Source organism: Callorhinus ursinus, unplaced genomic scaffold (assembly GCF_003265705.2).
Source record: "Callorhinus ursinus isolate GAN/ISIS: 27379988/994484 unplaced genomic scaffold, GSC_fseal_2.0 scaffold66, whole genome shotgun sequence".
Taxonomy (NCBI): Eukaryota; Metazoa; Chordata; class Mammalia; order Carnivora; family Otariidae; genus Callorhinus; species Callorhinus ursinus.
The window spans coordinates 8,213,745-8,229,044 of NW_027397128.1; the positions used below are offsets into that span (position 1 = coordinate 8,213,745).

A 15,300-nucleotide genomic window follows, 5' to 3' on the forward strand; every position below is an offset into this window, starting at 1 on the left:
CCCCCCCCCCCCACGCGGGACTTGATCCCAGGACCCTGGGATCATGACCTGAGCCAAAGGCAGATGCTTAACCGACTGAGCCACCCAGGTATCCTGATAATAGTATTGTTTTAACATTAATTTTTTTTTAAAAAAAGATTCTATTTATTTATTTAGAGTGTGTGCATGAGTGTGGGGAGGGGCAGAGGGAGAGAGAGAATCTCAAGACTCTGTGCTGAGCAGGGAGCCCAGGGTGGGGCTCCATCTCAGGACCCTGAGATCATGACCTGAGCTGAAATCAAGAGTTGGACACTCAAACAACTGTACCACCCAGGTGCCCCTAATTTTCGGATTTTCGCAAATGTACTGTGCTTATGTAAGAGAATTCCTAGTCTTTAGGAAATACACAATACACACTCAAATACTGAGGGGTAGAAGGGGATCAGGTCTGCCACTTACTCTCAAATGATTCAGAAAAACATATGTATGTGATGATGATGATGATGATGACAGAGAGAATGGGGGGGGGATTAAACCTGAGGAATCTGGATGAAGGATATCCATAACATTTTTTTGTACTATTCTTACAACTATTCTCTAAGTTTGAAATGGTCAAAATAAAAATAGATAAATGAATAATATTAAAGGACATGCGTTGAGATCACAATCAGGGATGAACCTTTTCATTCCTAGAGATTAGAGAAAGCCTTTTGGAGATGACAGATGAAGTAGGCCTTGATGGACAGCTAGAATTCCAACAAGGAGAGATGGGGTGTGGTAAAGGAGATTAGTCCAGGCAGAGGGAAGAACATGAGCCAAGGTGTGAAAGTCGTCATGTGTAGGCTGTGTTTTGGATATGATAAACAGTGGGCTATTTTGGTGAAAGTATTCACATTGTGAGGGGGGAGCAATAGTAGATAAAGGTTGAAAGTCAGATCACAGAGGATGTATTTGGCCACTAATTCCCAATGGTGGTGGTGATGAGGACGAGTTGAAGATGATGACAAAATTTCAAATCTGGGTGACTAAAAGAATGATGATACTATGAACATGGTCAGGAAGTAGTAGGTTTCTGCTAAAGACAGTGAACTGGAGTTTAGATATGTTGAGTAAGAAGACATATATAAATTCCAAGTAGAATTAAAGACATAAAAATTTCTTTTTTAAAAAAGATTTTATTTATTTATTTGAGATAGAGAGAGAGGGAGGGAGAGGGAGAGACAGAGAGCACAAGTGGGGGGGAGGGGCAGAGGGAGAGGGAGAAGCAGACTCCCTGCTGAGCTGGGAGCCCTATGTAATGCAGGGTTTGATCCCAGGACCTCAGCCGAAGACAGATGCTTAACTGACTGAGCCACTCAGGCGTCCCGACATAAAAATTTCTTTAAAAATTATTAAAGGTATTTAAAATATTTTTTAAATTCTGGGAGGGGATGCATGACAAAAAACCCAAGAACCAAAAAGGAAAAGACTGACAAATTTGATGGTATAAAAACTAAACTTCTGCATAGAGAAAGGCATATAAATAGTTAGCAAATTAGTTGGATGAAATATCGGCAACAAGTATAATAAAATAGTAATATCTAATATCAATAAAAATATAAATAACTCAATAGAGACAAACAAAGGTTATAAACGGACAATTCTCAGAAGGAATGCTAATTGACAGAGATAGGAAACTCCACCTGCCAACTTCTACTCTTAAATCCACGAGGCATACTGGGCAGAATTCCAAGTGTATTAAAACCCATGCAGCACATCATATACACTCTGCCCAAGTGGTTTGACATTACCTGGAATACTAGTTTTAGGGAGACTGCAGGTTCAATCAGATGTCATGGCGAAGTTAGTAATACAGGATTAGATAAAGAAAATCCATGCTAGGAACAGAAGAGTTGGCAGTCAACCCTGGATCATCTGAATTGGTGGGAAAGTATGAGCTTCTCATGTACAACTCCCTTTGTTTGCTCATATCAGCTACCTGACTGAATCTTCAGTTTTCATCCAAGCTACACTCATTCTGTCCTTACCCCTTATCTCATTTTTTACCTTCTCTATCTCTTCATTATTTTGTATTTAGCCTTGTGCCTGGCACATAATAAGCACTCAACAGGTATTTGTTGAATAGAGTGCCTTACCCTAAGGGAAGAACGAAAGAAACAGAGGTGACATGTCATGTCATTTTTTGGGCAGTGGCACATAACAAGGCTTATTGGGTGGCACTTAGGGTTGTATGAGAAGGGAAGTCCCTCAGAGCAGGAGACTGTCCAGAGGCTTATCTAGGGCACCAGCTCTACCATCCAGAAGGGATGGAGTGCAAGGGAACTCCCAGGGGAGAGGGGAACAGGAAGTTACATGTCTAGGTGATGTCTTCCAGTAGCACCGTGGGGATTCTCTCAGTTAGAGAGCAATGAATGGTAGCAGTGGTTTGGGGTATTCATGGCCCCATTTTAGTTGCTTCTTATTGGCAGATGTGGAGTAGGTTTCAAGGAGTATGCAAAGGAGGGAGGCCCCAAATGGCTAAAAATATGTTTGGGCTACTTTTGATACAATGGAATGGTGTAAAAATTTGATTCTGGGGCTGGTGGGCTTTTCAGCTGTCTTCGTCACTTACTCGTTAACCACCATGATCTGATGGAAGCAGCATGGGCTCTGGAGTCAGACAGACCCGGGGGACTTCATTACTGCATGAGAGGGCATGGAAGTCCCAGATCCCTACTTGGTCTTCCTTGACCCCACCGTGGCAGTAGGGGAAGGTGGAGCAGTGCCTCCTTTGTTACAGTAGGGCCAGAGTGGACGTCTGGGCTTCGCACTCAGTCCTTGTGGACGGGGCGGGGCTGCAGATTTTTCTATGGTAGGAGTGGTTATTGTCTAAAAGTTGTCGGTCTTGCTAGTCTGCCCTTTCCTGGTCCTTTGTCTAGAAGGAACAGGTTTCTCTGAGGGCTCCTGTCATCTGTGCCCATCGGCATTTTCAGGGTGCTGGCTTCTCCAGCATCTGATACAGGATATATGAGGCGACAAAGAAAACCCAGGTACATCACCACCTTGTCAGTCCTCAGATCCTGAGGTCCTTAACCAGTCTGCCTTCTTTCCACCTTTTAACACCTTGTTATGTTTGTTTTATAAATAATGTCCTCTTGTACTTAGCAGGAGGAACAGAGGGAGAGATGCATTCATTCTCTCTTGTCTGGAATCAGAAGTCCCATTGTGGTTATGTTTTAAGAGCCTCATTGACTTTTAGAAATAATACTGAAATATTCAGGAATGAAATGATAAGATGTCTGGTCTCTTTTTCAAAATACTCTGGGAGAGAGCGAGAATACAGATGTGACAAGATTAACCATGTGTTTATAATTGTTCAGGCTGGGTGATGGGTCCCCGAGGGTTCATTATGCTAGTCTCTCTATTTTTGTATAAATTTACGTTCTATCCTAGAAAGTAAAAAAGAAAAGTTACTTCCCTCCTCTGTGGAGGCTGGGCTTGAGGAGAACAGGGTAGAAATAGGAAGACTTGTTAGAAAGCCATAGCAATAGTCCTGGTGAGAGACAAAGATGTGAGTGAAGGCAGCCATGCTAGTGATGCAGAAGGTAAACATTTAGAGGTAAAACTGAATAGCCTTGGTGCTTAACTGGACATGGGGTGAAGCTTGCTGATTAGGCAGGTGTTGGTTTCAACCACAAGGATGCAGAATTTCAGAATGTGACTCCACTTTTAATGTTTGACTACCGACCGCTTCCAAGTCCTACCGCTCCTCTTTCCCTTCCGGCCTACACCTGAGCACGGTGCCAGGGAAATCCGAGTGTTCCCTCCTTTGGTGCTGGTGAGAACCTTTATCTCAGCCTCACCTCCTAATCATAATAAAACCCCAATGCAGACTCCTTTCCCCGCTCACTTATGCTTTTTTTTTTTTGACCAACTTGGGAATCTGTTCCACTCTCCCCAGAAGTCTCATTATGTGAGTAATAAACATTTTACACTCTTTTGGTACATGGGTGGCATCATCAGTCTCAATATCCAAACCAAATTTAGGGGAGGGGAGCCCATTCTGCCTCTTCAGGTTGACGACTACATGAATAAATGAGGAAGTTCAGTTTATATTTGGGGGGAAGCGAGGGATAGGAGAGAGTTTAATTTAGGTAACTGAGTTTGAGTTATAAATACCCAGCAGGGTTCCGGACACATAGCAAATATTCAGAAATGCGAGTTTATTGTTTCCTGTAAGCCTCCATGTTCACACTTCTTTTGAGTTAAGAATTTATTTATCTGTGGATTTTTACCAAGTAACAGAGGCTTGAAATAACCATAAATAACCATAATAATGATAACAATAGTTAGCAGTTATTGGTCACCTACTATGTACCAGGCATTGTATTAGAGACTTTGCAGATATTATATCTTGTTTAATCTCTACAAGTTCTATGAGTATAGGTATAATCCAAATTTTATAAATGATAACAACCGAGGCTTAAGGCTACACAGTGGGTAGGCTGTGAAATTCAAATCCAGGTCAATGAGACTCCAAAGCTATGCTGTATTTACTATGTTTTACTTCCTCTCTACGTGAATATGAAAGGAGACTGAGAATATTTATCACTTACTTCATAGTATACAGCATGTAAAGGATATCAGCTTGCTCCTGTAAGCTGGAGGTCTCCTTCAACTGTAAAACCAGTGCTTTGAAGTCCACCTCCCCAGACTGGTCTCTGGGAAGATGTATTTCTACACGAACAGAGGGAACCTTTAGTTTGAGAAAGGACAAAAAAAAAAAAAAAAATAAGTCCACAAGTGCTCAACTTAAATAATGCCCTAGAGTGTTGATCTTTTTACCTCTAAACCTTTTCTATAACAATTCCCTAAATTTTGATGAGAAGTAAAACAAAACAATGAAACCTCCAAAATGAATGATGTAGCAATTTAGTTTTCTTAGAGCCTGGCTAGAAAAGGTTGCTGGAGGGGAAGGGGGTGGGGGGAATGGGGTAACTTGATGATGGACATTGGGGAGGGTATGTGTTGTAATGAGCACTGGGTATTATATAAGACTGATGAATCACAGACCTGTACCCCTGGAACAAATAACATATTATATGTTAATTAATTGAATTTAAATTAAAAAAAAAAGAAAAAAGTGAACTAAAAAGGAGTATATCTTCACCAGGGTAGCATTTTGCCTACCACCAGTTACTAGCGGAAACTATAACGGCTAGTTCTGTTATTTGCCATACAGATGGCAGTTTTGTGAATAGCTGACAGAAAAAAACCTCATGTGCAAGTTTACCTGGTCCTCTCGTGGCCAATGAGGTGAGTCAAGTAAGTTGAATGAAGGCCGGGAAGCCTGAAATATCTTTGTAGGAAGATACATGTGAACATCTGCAAGAAGTTGACATTTATGGGAAAGGTTAGATAACTTAGGAGACTAAAAAAAAAAAATTCACATTTATACGCAACTGATAATTTATTGAACACTACACCTGAAACTAATGATGTGCTATCAGTTGGCTAATTGAATTTAAATTAAAAAAATTCACAGTTGCCCTCAAAATGGAGTTGCATAGGAGTTGTTCTCTATAGAACAAGAGTAAGGCATTTATCGTTTCTTGCTAATATCACAGAAAAGAAATATGAATATCAGATAATTTAAAGATTGTTCCATCAAACATACTTTCAATGGAATGCCTAGAACTGTAGCATTAAATGGCCATTTAAGATACTAAAGCCTATGGATGTAATCAACATCACAATGGTGCTATCCCTGATACTTTGATAGAACACCACACATAACAGAAAGAACCCAATTCTGTTTTCTATTTTCTGGACTGCCCTGGGAAAATATCTGGCTGTCAGCAGTTGGGTTTCCTTGAGAATAGATAAATGGATGACCCTATGTAGGGAATCAAAAATGTAGTGGCCGACCTACTTTGAGATATTCCTAATGTTTTTATTTATAGTCCAAATACTTACCATAACCTTAAAGGAGAGACTGTCTGGTCCCTTTCACCATTTTATAGATACAGAAAGAATGATACAGAGTTCAAAAAACTGTTCAGGCAAGTAAGTAGCAGAGCCGGGAATTAAGTTCAAGTTTCCTGAATCACAATGTAGAAGTGTAATTTAATAAAGCTGATTTCTTCACATCAGCCCTTTGTCAAGGAGCCATCCTCAAAGGATACGCTGAGCTCTTCCCTGTTCTAAATGTTAAATGATTCATGTTTAATATCTGTGGTTAGTAATGGTCAATAAAGTTTTAGACAGCAAGAACATGCATCTCAATCATTCTCGTTGTCTGTAAAATGTTACCATTTAGGTCCTGTCGGTGTGGTCAAGGAGCCCTTCTGTCCCTTCGTATGCAGCTACCATAGAGGCACTGAATACTCTTAGGAGCCATGGCTATTCCTAGCAGGGTGTAGCAGAAGATATCCGCCACTGCAAATACCCACCGAAGGCAGGTACAAGCTGTCTGGAGCAACTGACTGTAAATGGCACAGCTGGCCTAAGGGAGCCAGATGTGGCTTACTCAAGGGAGAGGATCTCCCTCTTCATTGCAAGGTTAACTTTTAATAGTTTACAGTGCTTTCTCTTTAAAGAAAAGTGCTTCCAAAGGAGTAACTTTCCCAAAGGAAACATCTTTTTCCATCATTTTAACCCGGATGTTAAAATGCTCCATGTCTCTTGTTCTGCTGCTTCTCACGATGTAATGGTTAAACCGGGCTACGTGGCACTATCAGCAGCAAAACTATACACACTTCATTAACTTTACAAATATCTGAGTGCCTAATATGTTCCTTCTGTCTGAGTTGCTGGGGATAAAGCAGTGAAAAAACAGTTTCTGCTTGCACTGTAATGAACGTCCCACCCCCATCCTGGGCTTCACGTCAATCCTGTGCCTGACTCCAGTGAGTCATGGCATTACTCACTCGGTACATGCAGCTCCTTGGCCTTGGTCACCAAGGACATTAAATCGCAGGTTGTTTGCACAGCAGCTCGGAACCGATCTAGCCCTCCCTTCTGTGGGGTAGGGGCTAGTTTGGGATGGGGAGCAGTGTGTGCCAAAAGGTGATCTAAATAACGAGCAACTTCATCACCACAGCGTGCTGCAAGGTTAGTGGGGGTAGGGGGAAGAGAAAAAAAAATGAACATTTTAGTTACTTCACAATCTGCCCCACCAAAGAGAATGACTGGCTCCTGTGCCCATAACACAGCACCGGAAGTAGGTTGTTTTAGGTCATTGGTGGGGGGTGGGGGGGTTGTGACCACTGTACAATCTTGTAGCTTTACTATTTAGAAACTATGGCCCTTTACTAGGACCTACCTGTTCTTCAACTTTGCTGACACACTATTAGGGTCCTTGAAAGCAGTATGAGCTTATTATAGGACAGGTGGAACAAGGATTTCATAATCTGTGGATGTGCATGTGATGGGGGTGGGGGTGGCAGCAGTGGCGGTCGAGGAGTGGAATAGGGCCCTCGGAGTCTCGCTGGTAGGAGGAGACTTTTGTGAGCAAAGGCAAAAATCTTCCACTCAACACCAAACCTCGCTAAAAACAGACAAATCCCATAAATGGCAGCTAGAGTTGCTAATGGGAAGAACAATCTCCATGTGGCCTTGGTGTCAAAAGGATTACTGGCCACACATTTGTCCTTTTCATCACCGTATTCATTCATTCACCAAATATTTATTGCCCATTATGTAATAGGGGGTGTACTAGGTGCCGAGGTTTCAGCGGTGAAGAAGACAGACATGGTCCCTATCCTCTGGGACTCTCCTTCCCCCATATACCTCCTATAACATTATCTCTGAGTATGGATAATGGAAACAAAAGACATACACATACCTCATGGATCCTAACATTTCAGACTGTACATGAACATTTGCAACATTTATAGTTGGAAAGCACAGTGTTTGGATCAATATTAAAGTCCGTGAGGTCAGTTATGTATCATCTTTTTTGATCATCTTCAGTGATCTCTCCAGATGTTTTTCTGTGTTTTGATGTGATTTTTTAAAAAAATTTATTTACTTATTTGAGAGAGAGAGAACATGAGAGGGGGGTGGGTCAGAGGGAGAAGAAGACTCCCCACTGAGCAGGGAGCCCGATGTGGGGTTTGATCCTGGGACTCCAGGATCATGACCTAAGCCAAAGGCAGACATTTAACCAACTGAGCCGCCCAGGCGCTCCTGTTCTGATGTGAGTAATGGAAACTAGCAAAGCTGTAAAAATGGAACTCATTCTCAGTAAATCCTAATGAAAATTATTATAACCTTGAATACAATATAGATACTTGAGTGGAGGATTATGAAGAATAGGGAGAGACGTGTTCTTGGCATGGCAGGGATGGCAAGCAATAAACATGGCCATTGTGAGACCACTGATGAGTAAAACCAGAGAGGAAAAAGTGACTTAGAATGCATGATATCAAATATAGTAATATATATCATGAAAAAGATAACATTTTAGAAAGTAAGAGAATGAGTGCTACAGATGAAAGTCACAACTACCCATAGAATAGCAAACAACCTCAATATATGATTATTCTGGGCTGCTTTTCAAAATATTTGTTTATGCCAAGATGGATCTCATGACTTTGGTAATTATTAATAGCAGGAAATAACTTTGTATTTAAAGTATTTTTCCAGTGAAGAAATTCACTATTTTATATCTTACAAAAACAAATGCAGAGTGAATTAAATGGCACTTAGGTGAGTAAATGCTGAGCCCAAACAAGAAAATCATCCTCTGACTGATAATGTGTTGGTCTATTGTATATGAGATAATGCTTGCTACCTCACTAAGGAAAGCCAATTTGTTTTTATTCTTTTCTCTAACCACTCTTAAGATAAAGAAATTGGCTGCCTTAAGATATAGGCTAACAGGCAAATACCCAGACAATGAAAGCAGGCAAACCGTATTTTAGATAGCTAGAAGAATTTGCTCCTATTGGCCCTTCTCTCTTTGGGATTCCAACAATGTAATTCTTGCCTTGCCTAGGTTAGTGTTTTAACACTTTAGGGTGTTCCTCAGACATTTTTAACATATGCCCCCACAATGCTTTCTCACTATATCATCCTCGTATTCCTAGTAGCTGATTAGATTTGTTGTGCTTTATTTGTCTAGTTTGCAATATGAAAGCAAAAGGTACTTTGAAGAGGCTTTTTCAAACTATGTAGACCTCCCCAGAGATTCTAATGGGCCCTGGTAACATTATATATAAAAAGCACTCCAACTGAGTTTCTTATTTTTATGCTTTTAAATGTCAAAAAGCAGTACCGTATATGTACAGTTCTCCTACTACATATTTGATTAAATAGCTCTCACTCACCACTGCTTCCTCTCATTTTGAAATCACCAGCCATTTCATATATATATACAGGACAGAAATCTTCCCTAACCTTAGTAAGAGATAGACTCTATACTCCCCAGTCACCACGTGGATATTAGACCAGAAACCAAAGGTAAGTAGAAGGATGAAAGGTGAAGCCAAACAAAAGTAGAAGTCTAGCTGTATTAAATAGGGGTGAGACTGCTGGCGGTGAGAAATATTAAGGGGGATGCTTAACACTACTTTGTATTCTTGCCCAGCAAGGCCATTGCCTTTATGAAGCTCCCTTACCATTACGGGTTGAATCATAGCCGTTCATCCAGTCACCAGATTCCAGCTCATTGTAGTTATCATCATAATCTTCACTGTACAGCTTACCCTCAGGTCGAGGATCCATGAAGCTCAAATGTGTGCAGCAAGATGTTGTCAAAAACTCCAACAATTTACCTGTTTGAATCCTGACAATTACAGGGCAAATAGAAAACAGAAAATCAGAGGAAATCCTTTTAAAACAACACATTTCAGGGGGGCGCCTGGGTGGCTCAGTCGTTAAGCATCTGCCTTTGGCTCAGGTCGTGATCCCGGGGTCCTGGGATAGAGCCCCACATCAGTCTCCCTGCTCCGCAGGAAGCCTGCTTCTCCCTCTCCCACTCCCCCTGCTTGTGTTCCCGCTCTCACTGTGTCTCTCTCTCTCAAATAAATAAATAAAATCTTAAAAAAAAACAACCCACATTTCAGTAAGAAAACGGATACCTAGAATGTTTGGTTGGAGGACTTCTAATGCTTTTATATATTAGTATAAATTTTGTAAATATGAAATTTTATAGCACTTCCAGGCATGGTGTAGTGTAGGCTGGGGTGCTGTGTTAACAGAGACTAAAATTATGGGTTCACAATCTACCAGCAGATCAGTTTTGTTCTCTTTCACCACCATATACTATGTCAAATATCCGGCCAAAATCTCCATTGGCTGCAGAGAAGCTGGGACAGAATGAAGAGAAATCATCACAAATCCATCACATCATTAGAAAAAAATACTCAAAGATCATTTTGGAATTGAAAGATCATATTTGAAAATTTTATGAATTATAGAGGATTGTAGGCCATTATCCTCTCCTACGTATAAAGCCAATCGCAAAACCCAAAGGGAAAGTCAGTAGTACTGATTTTCTCAAGAACCACAGCCTGGCACCTGGCGGAGAACATTACTGCTGTGGCCGCCACCAACATCCTGTACGTTTTCCAGGACACAATCAACTAAAGGAGCTAGCGCAAGGACTAAGCCTGGTCGTTTTCTCAAAGGAAGGACATTGTCCTCCTTTCCATGAAGAGGAGTAATGCGCTTCCCACTTCCCTTCGCAGACTGGAGGAACTGTCCTTCTGCCTTCAGTGGGGTGAGCTGTGGGTCGCTGCTCAAGCACAAAACCCACTCAAAGCAGAATTGGTGGACAGGCTCAATAAAGGCCATTACTCAAAACAGATGTACAAAAAAGAAAAAGAAGCCAGCTTGAAGGGGCTCCCAAAGGCCAAACCTTGGATAATTTGAACACTGAAATAAACAATGACAGGAATGGAGCATAGCATATTGAATAAAATCAGAATCCATGAATCTATGCTACACTAAAACTACAAAATAAAAAGGGATAACGGAAAGCTCTCTCTCTCTTTTTTTTTAACACAAGGATTCTAACTAATAAATATGCACAGGATGATAGAAACACAGAATCATCACTTTAAAATCCCATTAGTAATAACTGATTCACCAATGGAAGATATAAGACTAGTTAAAGATTATCATAGAAAGGATATGGAGAAACCTACCAGATACCACTTTAACCAAATTGAAAGACATTCTGCATTATAACTGACCTTCTTTCTTCAAAACTGTGCTTAAAACTGTCATGAAAGGTTCACAAAAGGCTGGGGAATTGTTCTAGATTAAAAGACATCAAGGAGATATAATAACTAAATGCCAATGTGTGATCTTTGATTGGGTCTTAGAATGGGGAGAAAAAAGGTACGGGAAAAAAACATTATTAGGACAGTTGGGTAACTGTGAATATGGACTGTAGATTAGGTAATAATAGTACTGTATCAATATTGAGTTTTGTGAGTGTGATGATTGTATTGTAGCTATGTGTGAGAATACCCTTGTCCTCATAAGACAAACTGAAGTATTTAGAGTTGAATTGTCATGATGTCTCTGCTTAATCTCATACTTCAGCAGTTAAAGTGTGTGTGTGTGTGTGTGTACATTTGCACATATGTATGTGTGAGAGAGGGAGGAGAATAGAGAAGAAGGGAAGGGAGGGAGGAGTGAGAGGAGAGGAAGGAAGAGGAGGGAGAGAGAATGTACAAGTGAAACGGATGTTAACAACAGGTGAATCCTGAGGAAGGGTATATGGCATTCAATACCATTTTTGCGCACTTCTGTAAGCTTGAAATTTTTCAAATAAAAACTGAGGGAAAAGAGAAAAGAAAAGCAGCCAGAATTGAACAGTTCAGTAGCTTTTTTGCTTTTGAAAGAATAAGTTTTCTGGTCCACTGAATTGATGAGGTCTAGGCAAAGAACCTAGATGAGGTCTAGGTGGGGAAACATTCCAAGCCTTCTCTATAACATTAAATTCCTTGATTCGAACTATCAAAAATGAGTTCCTCTAAATAGAATGGGACTATACTTTGCAACAGATGAATTGTTGAACACTGCATCTCAAACTAATGATGTACTATGTATTGGCTAATTGAATTTAAATAAATAAATAAATAAATAAGACATAGAGAAAGGTATTACAAGTCTACCATTACTATACCCAGCTTCCAAATTTCATTTCTTTTCACTAAAAAGTGTGTAGAGGTCACTTACCTTGCTCCACCAAAGTAGCCATCCTGCATTTTTCGGAGTGCTGCTAGGATACTTGAATTCAAGCTGGTTCCGTCTTCATCTTGAAATGAAGAGAATTTTAAAACAATTTTTTGTGGTTTTAACTTTGAAATAAGGGGAATATTTCAATTATTTCAAACCAACATTTCTGGTGGTAATGGTACAGATGAGACGCTCCTCATTGTCCACCCTGTATTTCAACAATTGGTCTGAGAGCCAACAACACCATAGAATGGGCAAGTGGTAAGGGCGATTACCAACTGAGTTCCTCAAAGACAGTATCTTATCATAAGCACTTAGCACAGTGCCTGATGGCGGAATACTGAATGGTTACTGAAAGCTGACAATAACAACAACCATTTGTTTAATGTTAGGCACTGCGTTAAACATTTTATATATTAACTCATGTAAGAAGCCTTGGGGTGTGTGTGTGTGTGTGTGTGTGTGTGTGTGTGTGTGTGTAGGCATACAAAATAAAGGCTAACAATTACCTGACTTCATGTGCAGGGGATCATACTATATATATTCTTTTGTGATCCACTTTTTCTAACTTATCCTTTGTAAAAGCTAAAAAAGATTCCATAGCAGACATTTAAACTGTTTTTGTATTATAAGCAACACTGTGATGAAGATCACTGTACTTACATCTTTATGCACCTATTCTGTGATTTCCTTAGGATAAATTCTAATAAGTAAAACTGTTAGGACAAAGGGAACACTTACGAAAAATTTTATAGAGACTGCCAAAATTGCCCACTAAAAAAGTTGTGCCAGTTATATTTCCACCATCAGTATTGAAAGTGGATGTTTTCCCACATCTTTTTTTTTTTTAAGATTTTATTTATTTATTTGACAGAGAGAGACACAGTGAGAGAGGGAACACAAGCAGGGGGAGTGGGAGAGGGAGAAGCAGGCCTCTTGCGGAGCAGGGAGCCCGATGTGGGGCTCGATCCCAGGACCCTGGGATCATGACCCGAGCCGAAGGCAGACGCTTAACGACTGAGCCACCCAGGCGCCCCAAGATTTTATTTATTTATTTGAGAGAGAGAGAGAGAGAGAGAGCACATGAGACGGGGGAGAGCCAGAGGGAGAAGCAGACTCCCTGCACGACTCAGTCCAGGATCATGACCTGAGCTGAAGGCAATCGCTTAACCAACTGAGCCATCCAGGTACCCCCTTCCCACATCTTTAATAATGATCTTTTAAATCTTTGTCTGATACTTATAAGATACTGTTTTTATTTTTTATTTTATTGTTTTATTTTATTACTAGTAAGATTGAGCATGTTTTCATGTATATACTGGCTATTTGTATTTCTTTTATGATTTGCCTGTTCGTGTCCTTTTCCCTTGCTTCTATTATTTATCTTTTTGCTAATTGACTTTCAAGAGTTCTTTATGTTTTGTGAGTATTACTCTTTTCTCTACCATATGTATGGAAAATACCTACTTAGTTATTTGTCTTTCAACCTCAAACACAGTTCATTTTTGTATAAAAGACTTATTTAAATTTTCATGTTTTGGAATTTGCCAATTTTTTCCTTTTTTGTGTCAAAAAGTACAGCTTTTTTCAGCTGAAGATCACAAAAACATTCTCCCATATTTCCTTTCAATACTTTTATAGGTTTATTTATTTTTGCTTATATATTTTTTTTAAGGTTTTATTTATTTATTTGACAGAGAGACAGCGAGAGAGGGAACACAAGTAGGGGGAGTGGGAGAGGGAGAAACAGGTTCCCCGCAGAGCACGGAGCCCAATGTGGGGCTCGATCCCAGGACCCTGGGATCACGACCTGAGCCGGAGGCAGACACTTAATGACTGAGCCACCCAGGCGTCCCTATTTTTGCTTAGATTTTTAAACTATTTAGAATTTAATTTTGCATAAAATGTAAAGTAGCAGGCCTAAATGATTTTCCCAAATGTATTTATTTACATATTTTTTCTCATGTTTTTATTTAGATCCCAGTTAGTTAACATACAGTGTAATATTAATTTCAGGTGTAGAATTTAGTGATTCAACACTTCCATACAACACCCAGTGCTCATCATGACAAGTGCCCTCCTTAATCCCCATCACCTATTTGACCCACCTCCCACCTCCCCTCTGGTAACTGTCAGTGTGTTCTCTACAGCTAAGAGTCTGTTTCTTGGGTTGCTTCTCTCTCTCTTTTTTTCCCCTATGCTTGTTTGTTTTGTTTCTTAAATTCCACATATGAGAGAAAAATAATATGGCATTTCTCTTTCTCTGACTGACTTATTTCACATAGCATTATATTCTCTAGCCCCAATCATGTCCTTGCAAATGTCAAGATTTCATTCTTTTTGATGACTGAGTAATATTCCTCTATCTATCTATCTATCTATCTATCTATCTATCTATCTATCTAATCTACTACAACTTCTTTATCCATTCATCAGGTGATGGATACTTGGGCTCTTTCCATAATTTGGCTATTGTTGATAATGTTCTTTGGCCTCTATCTGGATTGCAACTTTTATCATTATTTTAATTACAGTGGCTCTGTCTCCTCTCATCATTTTTAGTTTTTTAAAAATCTGATTATTTGTGCACATTTTCTCTTCCATATGAAATTTAGATTCAGCTTGTTCATAAAAATTTGAGTTTTTATTTTGATTTGGAATTGCACTGAATTGATAGATTAATGAGAATTGACATCCTCTCAATATTAACTGTTTCCATCTAGCAACATGGCATGTCTCTCTAGTAATTATAATCTCCTTTTATGCTCTTCACTAGTTTTATAATTTCTCATATGATTCTATGAATGTTTCTTATTAAGCTTATTCTTATATGATTTACTTTTCTAGAAAATTTGTTAATTTTATCTGGATTTACAAAATTGAATTTGGTATTCTCTTATAATTTTTATTATTTTTTTTTAATAAGGATAATGATAAAGATTGAGTCTTTTTTAAAATATTTTATTTATTTATTCATGAGAGACAGAGGGAGAGAGAGAGAGAGGGAGAGAAGCAGAGGGAGAAGCAGCTCCCAAGGAGCAGGGAGCCCGATGCGGGACTCGATCCCAGGACTCTGGGATCATGACCCGAGCCGAAGGCAGACGCCTAACCATCTGAGCCACCCAGGCGCCCTAATTTTTATTATTT

At 39.7% G+C, this 15,300-nt stretch overlaps 1 protein-coding gene across 8 annotated transcripts in view; it reads right to left on the minus strand.

The window, feature by feature from the left end:
* Positions 1-15,300, minus strand: part of PHKA1 (phosphorylase kinase regulatory subunit alpha 1) — a 159,198-nt gene that overhangs the window by 21,715 nt on the left and 122,183 nt on the right. For 6 of the 8 annotated variants that reach the window (XM_025851300.2, XM_025851223.2, XM_073885809.1 and 3 more), the window contains 5 exons: positions 12,154-12,232; positions 9,582-9,748; positions 6,888-7,064; positions 5,252-5,343; positions 4,575-4,714 (listed from right to left, as the gene is read on the minus strand). In XM_025851300.2, coding sequence (XP_025707085.2) covers positions 4,575-4,714; positions 5,252-5,343; positions 6,888-7,064; positions 9,582-9,748; positions 12,154-12,232 — 655 coding nt within the window. The remainder of the gene's footprint in view (positions 1-4,574; positions 4,715-5,251; positions 5,344-6,887; positions 7,065-9,581; positions 9,749-12,153; positions 12,233-15,300) is intronic. The other 2 variants (XM_073885813.1, XM_073885810.1) reach the window with 1 other exon arrangement.